The sequence below is a fragment of the Seriola aureovittata genome, chromosome 1, assembly GCF_021018895.1.
Source record: "Seriola aureovittata isolate HTS-2021-v1 ecotype China chromosome 1, ASM2101889v1, whole genome shotgun sequence".
Taxonomy (NCBI): domain Eukaryota; kingdom Metazoa; phylum Chordata; class Actinopteri; order Carangiformes; family Carangidae; genus Seriola; species Seriola aureovittata.
In genome coordinates, this window is record NC_079364.1 from 31,222,580 (window position 1) to 31,233,200 (window position 10,621).

Consider the following 10,621-nt stretch of genomic DNA (forward strand, 5'->3'; position numbering starts at 1 on the left):
ACATCCAAGAAAATCTCTGTAGCTTTTTGTCTTGTAGGGACTCTGGATCATTTGAGGTATCACAGAGTTATAGCGAAGAGATCAATCTCTCTGATAAGTAAAATTTTTTTAACAATAAAATTTGCTTAAAATGGTTGTGTTAACATACATATATACGCAGGAAACCAGATTTTTGTGAAAAATTCAGTCTAATTCATGCAACTGGTTAGTAATGAGATTTCTGTTCTACTGAACAACTACCACAGTGGAATTGTCCTTGTTGCCATGGGATTGCACAAAGCTTAGCCTAGCCATGGTTACACGTTCAACCCCTGATGATGTCATCAGGATTAAAGCGCCAGTTTACTTTGAACTTTGCGTTATATTGTCGAACAGAGTCTGAAACCACCTTTCTTGAAGACAGCGTGTCTGACAAATGAGACAGTGATGGCAGGTTTTTCATTCTGCCTTCGAGACTAGGCAAAAACAGAGGCGGTTCGTACTTAGTTATTTCAAGCATATGCCTTTAATATAAGCTTGGGTATGGAGATTCCACTGCTCACTTTAATGCTGTACTAGCTTGGACAACTGGTGATGTGCAGAACAATTTGTTTCAATGTCATAAGAATCAGTTCATTAAAAAGCATTGTTCAAAAGATTTGTTCACTGAGTCATTCAGGCCTTGATGGGACTCTGATTGCGTAGTCCTACTACTGAACTGAAACATGGCCGAACAGTGTTTATTCCTCATGATCTCCGGCTTCCAGAGCAGGAAGTGCTGTTGCTTTGACAAACACACCAAACCCTGTTTATAATTCTTGATATTTTAAAAGTTTCCTTGTTGAATTTGAGAGATGAATGCTGACTTTAATGACTTGAGTCTTTTTAACTGATCCACAGTTTGTTATTACTCTTGAACTCGCAGGGCCTGATTCCAGCACCGGTGAGTCTCTACACTCTCCTCTCACACAGAACAGCCGAACATTTTCTATGTTTATCGGGAATGTCTGTTAAAACACGGAAGATGTGTGTTTGTGTTCACATGGCTCTGTGAGTGTAATCATGTGAGGAATTAGGCCATTTATTTCTTGTGCTAACTCCTCGCTACATTAGCTGTTAGCTCGGAGAAAAGAACAGCCTCCATGTGCGTGTATCCCTGCGACTGAATCACGTTCACCAGCAGTGAGTGTATCCCTGCTCATGAATCAATAACTTGGATCTCTCCATCAGTCAGAGAGTGTATCCTTGTACGTTTGCTTGAAACTGACTCAGAAACCAACATATTTTTTGAAGGAAGTGATTCACTTCGTTTACCCAAAAGACTCAGTCTTCTGAACGAGTAGTTTGGGTATGAGACAACACTTCAGACAACACACGGTGACAGAGAACATGATGCTATCCCCCCCCTTTTTTTTCCAGCTGAGCCCCCCTGCTCAGTTGGAAAAAAAGGGATCAATATTTGGACCCATTTCAAATATAGAGCAGCGAGTGTGCAGCACTGTATATATTTAGCCAACTGCTAAAGGCAGTGGTGGAAGGTATATTAGCATCTTACAACAACAGGACATTGCTACTTTGCTTGCATATGGGGATTTAGCCTGACTGAGAAGTCAGTAAAATGGCTAATCTTTAGCATTAACGTGCTATTCATGCTAACACACGTGCAACTTATTTGTCATACATATTTGATAGTCAGGTGTTGTCGATTTTGACAGATTTTTTCTCATCTCAGTCTGTTTGAGATGTCGACTGGTTATCAAAAGATGTAGATTATTAGATTGGTTCTGGCCTTGTATGAAATCTATAGGCCAGTAGCCAGCGTCTGGTACTGAGCTTGTGTTGTATCCAAAGAGGTTCTAAATATTTTCTTTACAACTTTATTGAAGTGGTAGTGTACAGGCTAGTGTAAACACAACAACCAACATCTTTCTGCCACAGAGGCTTCTACATTTGCTAATGTTGCATTTTCCAGACTTTATTTTATCCTGTCTGCGAGACACTCTCCATCATACAACCTCTCACTGTCCAACGAGGGATTCTCGCAGTCATCCAGCAGAAAGCTTTGCTGAGCATGAAGCCTCCTCTTATGTCCCTCATGCTGAGCAGGAGCCTCGTTATCAACTTCCTTCTCCATCTGTCATCATCACTTCATCAGAGGAGGCGTCTCTGTCTCCATCCATGAGTGAACAGAGCACAACGTGTTTGTGAGAAGAGAACTTAAGTTCCCATCTGTCTAAATGATTCAGACAATCTTCAGAAATTATCATAAGAACTTTATTCAGAACTGTATTGTACAGTGATTAGGTACACAACTACTTTAACTGCAATAAACTTTCATTTTTACATCCTGATAAATAAATAAGCTCTGCCTTCCTTCTAGGCTGTTATGGACTATATACACGTCTTTACTGGCCACTGATGATCTGTTAATGTGCTGATTAAAGTTAACAAAAAAAAACGTTTGAAATCTGTAAAACCATGTGGGGAGTAATGATTATTACAGTGGCTTCACCCTGTTGCCCTGCTGTCAGTGGTGCACTGTGCATGAATCTGCCATGTCTCAAGTTTGTCATATAAAAATGACTCTGGAAACGACTTCACCAAACACCAACCTCATCTGATAAAATAATGTGATTCCGCATTTCATTGATTTAGGTTCATTTTTCTTATCTGTTTGCTTCCCTGTCTTGCTGCTGCAGTGGAAATTATTGATATAAAAACGTTGTATTTGATTGGGAGAATTATGATCTTATGCTTCAGTGATAATCATGATGTTTTGGTCTGAAGAGCTGAATGAAATATCCTGTGCCTCATGAGGTCTTAAGTAAATTCACTTTATAAAGGTTATGGTCCCACCGACTGTCCTGGCTGATTACTGGGGGTAACACATTCCGGGCTAATCTGTAATAAATACAATAGAATAAGAACAACTGGTGTATCCGTTTACAGCCAAACTGCAGCTGAGGGGAACGCGGTTGTACTGAACTAACATTCTCTCCTACATTATGTAAAATGTGCACATGCACCAGCCTCCGTCTTCTGCATCATGTCCAGTATGTGCTGCTTCATTTCCTGTGAATCCCTTGTGCATGTGAGGGTAATGTGAATCCCGTGAAGGAAAAAGGCAGAGCAGTAACAATGAAAACTATCACTAAAAACCCCAAGAACATGTTTTCCTGCTAAGAAATGATGCTGGAGGAGCAGAGGCGAGCGAGGACACCCTGCAGCCTGAGCTTTGTTTAAAAGAAAGTGTCGCATCTATAAGGAACTGCCAAAAGCACTAGTTTTGAATGGCAAACGCTGTGAACAACTGGTGTGTTGCATAATGTTGCACAGAACACAGATGTTAGTTTGCTGCTTACAGGCCGCTCTGGTAACAGTGGGAGCCGCGGCTGGCATGCAGATTCATATGGCACAGTTTAGCACTAAAATACACTGGAAAACAGGGGAACACTGTGTTCTGAGTGTGTGAGAGTGTCAGTGTCGCTGCCATCCACCCATCCACTATCTGCTGTCTGTCTCTACAACACAGCTGTTTACCAGCAGCTTGGTTCCAACACAAGTTCATTTAAAAACAGTCGGTGGACTTGTCCCCGTCCTCCTCAGGGGACGAAGTTGGAACAGTTAAATGAGGGAAGACTGAAATAGACAAAGAATAAACAATAGGCTTCAGCAGCTGGAACCAGACTCAGTCCACCACATCTTGAACTGAATCCACAGACGGCTGCCAGTAGCCAAATATGGCATATAGCACTCAATATGAAAAAGCAATTAAAACCAGTTTGCAGAAGTAAAGTCACTCACTAAAGTTCTGTTCTGGCAGCGTCGATCTGTGACTCAGCTTTGTGGCTTTTCACGTCTGCAGTGAGATTACTGATTTCAGGTCTTAACATATTATTGGTGCTGAGGTATGCAGGGAGGGGATATAACCACTGTGCACAGCTTGAGGCTCAGCCCTTATGGCAGACCTCCTCCCCCTCCTACGTTGCCCTGATGTCAGCAATTGGCCACCCCCTGCTCCGAACACTGGCAGTCTGTCGGTGTGTATTCCCTTTGGCTCGCCCTCCGTACAGAGCTGCGATTCTGCGCCTCGCCGTCACAGCACAACAGCTACCTTCTTTTCCTCATGCTGGTCTCCAAGCGGCCCAGTTCCTCGTAGGACTGGTAGAAGACTTCCAGCTCGTGGCAGCCCCAGCCCCTCCAGACACACAGGCACCACTCCATGTTTTCCTTATGAAAGCCACATACAACTGTGTCCTTTGCCACTAGTGCTGCCTCCTCCAGGATCCTGAGAGAAAGGGAGAGAAAAGGGAGGGAGGGAGTGAGGGACGCAAGAAGGAGATCGATTTTGTGAGGAAAAGAGAAGGATGCAGTGCGGAGAAGGAGCTAAAGTTGGTGGGACATCTCCGTGCACTGTAATTAGCTTTTCCTGGAAGCTGGTGGGCAGTTCTAGGAAGCGGCTCCTGAGGATACTGAATACACTGTTAGCACAGAGGTTGCTATTTGTTTAAGAGCTGGTAAAGAAAAAAAAATCCTGCCCTCTCTGTCCTGAAAGGTCTTCTCCAAAGCCGTTTACTTTTGAACTGAGTCTAATTTATGAAGACTGTGACACAAAGCATCTTGGGAGGAAGTAGGGCTTCTGGTGACCCTGGATCCTGAGCTCACCCACTCATGTATCATGCAGAGCAACCCTGAATTATGTTGTTCCAATGTTGTTTCATGTCTCTGAGGTGTATCATTATCCTCTCTGATGTTCACCTTCTGTGATATACAGCCTCAGGATCACAACAGGCTGTGAGGCATCGTGCCCACACAAACGCTCAGGGTCTGAATATAACACTTTTACAGTGGAGGGAAACTGCTCCAGCAGCATTATGCTCCTGATCATTACAGCTACAGCAGCAGCAGCAGCAGCAGCTCTGTGCTACAAGTGAAGGCCTGCGGCCCCGATGACCCCTCCCTCGACCTCGGCTATGACCTCCCAGCGTGTCACCTACGTTACAGGTGCACCATGTAATAACTGCTTATTAAGGACCGTGTTCTAGGTGGCTCTTTTATTGCCTGTTGCTAAAAGGCCGGGCTTCTTTGTTGAAGCTCACACAGAAGTCCTTTCTGTAGGACCAGCTGCTGGCGTCTTTATAGAAATAATTACAGACTCAGCGAAGCGCCGTAAGTACATGATGAGGGATCTCACTATGCTTTATTGAGGCTGCATCAGTGGATTCACATGTAGCTCACTGGCCCGTTCTTTCCCAGCACTGAATAGTTTCAAGCACAGATCAAAACTGGCTCCATGCAGGTGGAAGAAAAATCACTATGACCCTTTAATGTTAGAAAGAACTTATTCCAGGACCAGTTTAAAATAAGAGGAAGCCTGTTTAAAACTAAACAAACCAAAGTTCTTAAATGAGAAATGGGCGGAGGAAAAAAAAAAAGGTGAAAAGGGAAATTAAAAAAATCTGTTCTTAATGGATTTAAAACCCATGTAATTAAAGCAGAAGCAAAACAACCCAATTATATTATACACATAATATATACATCAGTTAAAACCAGTAACCAGATGACCCCTACAGTGTCGGCCTGTTTGTCCATGAGCCAGTTTCATCTACAGGTTTGTATGTTTTTCGAATGCACGCTGTAACACTTATAATTATTATCCTTGCCTGTTCTTTGGTTTGGTGAAGCAGAAAATCCACACAAATTCAAACTTTGATATGAGCAGTATCATTAGATAATGGACACCTGGACATCAGGACATCAGGACATCTGTCCCAGCTGAGCGGGCGTCTCCAGCAGCTGCACCAATGTTCACAACAGCGACCAACTCACAAGTCATTGCAATCATATAGATGAGGTGTCAGTAATACAGTATACAAACCCATTAAACCAGAGTAAGGTAACCTGTCTCATGTTTACTCAGTAACATTGCAGCTTATTCACAGTTGAAGGCTGCAAACGCTTTGATAAAGGAATACCTGTTAGACTTTGTTTAAACTGGTAGACATGTCCACACATCTCGTCCGATCTAATGTATGTTCTCCAATCAAACCTGGAAGCTGTGCAGCATCACTATGTTTAATATTTAGGATTTTGTCCGACCAGTCACTGAATAGCCAGATGGAAGTGGAATCTTTTAAAGCTTTTAAAATGTATAATTCAAGCAACTTCAACTGTTTTTTTAGTTCGGGAATTACTCAAATTTTCCTGTGAACATCACAGTGGTTTTATGGTTTTATGATGGAAAAGAACCACCTGTGTTTCCTAAATTTTTAACAATTAACCAAGTACTGATTGTTAAGCTAAATCTTCTTCCATCTTACTTTCTCAGCTGCCAATTATTCATTCACTTACTGTAGGTGTCCAAACCCCTGTTTGAATCCCTGTTCTGCTCTTAACTGTATGTACTGATATGTGTTTAGTGGGAAGCAGCGTCTTTCACTGACTGATGTTTCCAGACTTCAAATTTAAAGTGAGTACTGAGCTAAAAAAAGAGCTTTAAAGCCTGTACAACATCACTTAATTACAATGTTAAAATACCAAAAAGAGGTATTTTCTGTGGATCACAGATTGCTGGTGTTCTGGCTGATGATGAGCTCTCAGCCATTTTGGAAGTTCTCTGGTTCAGAGGCTGCAACAAATTCAACAATCATCATCTTTCAACGCCTTTTTATATCTCAGGGCTCATTAAATCTCTGATTGGCTCAGAGCTGCAGCCACTTTGTGCTTGATTCATCTCTGTGACATTTCATCAAGGATCAAAGACCCTCGCTGCACCCACTGAACATGGTGACACTGTATCTCCTACACAGAGCTCAGCCCACTGAGAACCCCACAACGCTAATGCTTTATTATCATGGAGCACTCTCCTCATATGAAGTACTGCTGGGAACTTCAGCTGAATGAAAGGTGCAAATTCAATCATGGTAATACACGATACCTAAATGAAAATCATGGTGTTTTGTATGGAGACATGGTGCCACGAACTGCCTGGAGATTTAACAGATACATCATGATATAACTTCTTTTATTGTTGTTTTTCCAGCTCTTTTAGCCTGCGGTAAAGTGTTGGAAATCAATGTTGTAAAATGCACAGTGAATACTGTATCCTTCACATTAGTCTAATACGGCCTTGAGTTACAAAGTTTGAAAAAAAAAAAAAAAAAGAAGCACTGCTCTTCAATGGAAATGAACTCACCCTAAAGAGGAACATCCCGGTGGACTGAGGACAGCGATGACACGCCCCCTCAGCTGATCGCCGTGTGACTGCATCTCGATGACCATCACATCACCTCCACGCCTGCCAGACGACAGAACGCACAGCACCCAGCACACGTGATACACATGAATAAGCCCTTTTCACTGCACATGAGCAACAGTGTGTTATGGTGTTGGAGAAGGTTGCGCAAGAGGAGGAATGTGAGTCACTAGAGTTAAAACAGGTTGACATATCTGAACTGTTGTAAATGAATGAGGTGAACTCTTAAATGTAAGAGTTGCGGGCTCCAGTCTCAAACTATAATGAGCATCAACACTGACCTTAATTAACCAACATCATCTTTGCCAAAAATATTAAAGTTCAGTTCCACAAAATTTCACAAAATAATGTAACATACTTCAAACTGCAGCACATTCAGCCGATCACGTTTGACCAACTGATCAAATCACACATTTCTCAGCATAGGCACAAATTAAATAGTCACCCTCCTATTTTTACTAATTAAGTTACACAATGTGATGCCGCAGCGACTTCCTGTTTACGGTGTTTATTGCTTTCGATAACGTGGTGCTACAGATGTTTCCTGGCAACCGACTGCAGGGCTGCGCTGGACACAGAACCAAGTGAAGTAAAGATAGCTGAAGATTACTGGAGCTGACGACGATCACTGAACTTTACTGTAAGTGCAATAAAAAGTAAAAGAACTTTATCAAACCACCTGTTCCAACAAGTAACAAACAGCAAAGAGATATTATCATCTATTTTGTCTGCTGGTGTCCTTTACTTAACAACACTGAGCTGGTTAAGATAATAGTGTATTGTTGATGAATCTGTTTGTAATTCCTAAACCATGGTGTACAAAAAGGTTTGAGACGCTGCTGTAACTCATGTTCAGTCACATGAAAGGTAAGTGCAGCCAAGTTTTTAAAACGCTCATATTACACATGTTATTGTATTTATTTGCTTTGTCCCTATCTACACTGCATTATATTCATGTTCACCTGCTATAACAGTGACTCAGCAACATTTCATGTCTACATGTGATGTTTAGCTGTTGTGCAGTATTTTGTACCTGGGGATCCACAGAGTTCCATTCACTGTCAGCACCTTGAAGGCTTGCAGCTCGGGCACTGTGGGGTTCACAGTCTCTGCAGACTCCGGATCAGGATTGATGGACGCCTGCTGGTCCTGGCCGCTGCCCGGTTCGTCACGCTCTGCTGGCAGCGGCGGTGGCGGCAAACTGCTGTGGGTGGCTAACGAGCCGAGGTCGGCGGTGCTGGAACAGTCTGACCCCAGAGGCTCCAGCGAGCAGCTGGATGATATGGAGCAGTAGTCTGTCAGTGAGTCCTGGTGCTGGATGATCTGAGTGCCCGCCTCCTCACTGTAAATCAGTGTCACTTCTCCATTAGTCCATCCCAGCTTCTCTTCCTGGTCCGTAGTCTTGAGGTCAGTAGCTGTCACCGTGGTAACCCCTGCAGGACGCTGCACAGTGAAGATGTCTCGTAGAGGACTGCTGTCCCTGCAGCTGAAACCAGAACATGAACTCAGACACTGAAACGTTTTCTCTCCTGCTCAGCTCTGAAATCACAGCTGTGAGCGTCCAACCTGATGTAACACAGGTATCATGTTGCTTCACATCGTCACGGATGAGGAAGGTCAAAGACTGTTCTGCTTTGAAGGTAACATCCCTCACCGTTACTTCTGCAGCTCAGTACCACACACAGGGTCTGAATGAGCTTCACAGGCCCACATCAGCAACGTCTCTAAACTCAGCCTAACCAATAGATAAATAAAGCTTCTAAAAAATGCTAATTATTTTATTGTCTTGCAATAAAATAAATAACCTGGTTGGGGTTATTCGATATGTCAAACTTTAATATTATAAGACTTTGCAGCCTCAAAAAAAACTTTTTAACTGATGATGTGATCAGTGCTTCATGTCTTGTTTCAAAGTCATAAACTAAACCAGATCTGATGTAGTCTGCTCACATTAGCTCCAAACCACCTTTATGAAACTGATTAATCCTGGTTCACTTTATTAGGATATTTCAACACAGGCTTTTCACAATAAGCTGCTCGTCTGAGCCTCCTTCATGAAACACCTCTCAGCTGCTTCTTTGAGTCTCTGCTGGTTGCCTTACAACCTCAAGGAAGTTACTGTCCTGGGCCAAGAGACTGTACAGATCAATATGTGGTTTTGCATACCCATCTGTAAAAAACCACAACGTGACATTTTTACACATCCCTAGACTGATGAATAGAATCATCAATATTTAGAGGCAGTCTTAGTGGACCAATTTAAAATATAACAAAGAACTTGTCAGTGCACTCTGGTGGACAAACTGTTCTATTTTATGGAGATATTGTATCTTTGGTATTTCTGCACTGACATTCTTGTTAATGAACTCACATATACTGCAAGTCAGTACTGATATATCTCTGATACACCAGAGTCAGTCAGTAATATCAGCCTGTCTGAAGTTGTCTGCAGAATTCATCCAAAATGACTTTATATATTCACTGATCTCCAGGAAACGATCCTTTTACAGGAAGCCAAAGTGTTTATTCATTTCATTTGATCTTTAGCACAAAAAGCACAAAAGCGTATCAACCATATGAACGACTGAATTGTACGTGATGACCCTCCTGTGGCAGTCCTGTACTTTAAAGCTCCACTCACCAGTACTTGGCACAGAGCTCGTAGGTGGCAGCGTGGTACAGCAGCAGGGTGTTGATGTGGTCGTCCAGGGTCCACACAGCCTCCTCTCCCCACAGACTGAAGCTGGTCGCCATGGATATGATGGAAGATGGCGGGGTGTAGGGCTCCAGCCTTCGAACGGCCTTAAGACTCAGACAGTCAATGACCAGCACACCCGGACCGTTGGAGAACCATAACTGATAAACAGACGGACAGGAACAGCGCGGCGAGAATGGGGTGTTAACATATTGCAGACACTGGCATCTTCTAAATCTTGATGGTCTGACTGATTATTTACTCACCTGGGAGCCGCTGCTGACCAGAGCCATGCTCCTGACTGGGTAGGGTCTCTGCCGGGGATCTGAGTCCTTCAGACCAAACACGGTTTTGTTGAGGGTGTGTGAACACAGGTAGGTTTCCCCCTCCAGAGGAAGTTCCTCCAGGAGGCTGTACACCGCCACCAGGCCGTCGGACATCCCCGCAAACACTCTGGCCAGGCTCTTATCGGGCGAGGAAGAGATCATCTGTTTACATTTACATTTTAATCATCAGCTCACACTCTAAGATTCCTGCAGTGAAACGTTTGGTGGTGCATTGTTTAAAAGTTGTTTCAGAGGTGTTATAAAACCGTCTCAGCCAGAAAAGTAGCTCCTGACTGGCTGAGTCAGGAAAACCCACTTACACAAACTGCACAAACTTCACTATCTTCATTTTATGGAAAAAGAGGT

General features: G+C 43.1%; 1 protein-coding gene across 4 annotated transcripts in view; it reads right to left on the reverse strand.

Annotated features, from left to right (window-relative positions):
- Nucleotides 1-2,231: 2,231 nt before the first annotated feature.
- lrrk1 (leucine-rich repeat kinase 1) overlaps nt 2,232-10,621 on the reverse strand; it is a 74,391-nt gene continuing 66,001 nt past the window's right edge. For 2 of the 4 annotated variants that reach the window (XM_056375636.1, XM_056375650.1), the window contains 5 exons: nt 10,196-10,417; nt 9,876-10,090; nt 8,268-8,720; nt 7,175-7,276; nt 2,232-4,267 (listed from right to left, as the gene is read on the reverse strand). In XM_056375636.1, coding sequence (XP_056231611.1) covers nt 4,090-4,267; nt 7,175-7,276; nt 8,268-8,720; nt 9,876-10,090; nt 10,196-10,417 — 1,170 coding nt within the window. In that variant the 3' untranslated portion in view covers nt 2,232-4,089. Of the gene's footprint in view, nt 4,268-7,174; nt 7,277-8,267; nt 8,721-9,875; nt 10,091-10,195; nt 10,418-10,491 lie in introns of those variants that run through there. The other 2 variants (XM_056375642.1, XM_056375659.1) reach the window with 2 other exon arrangements.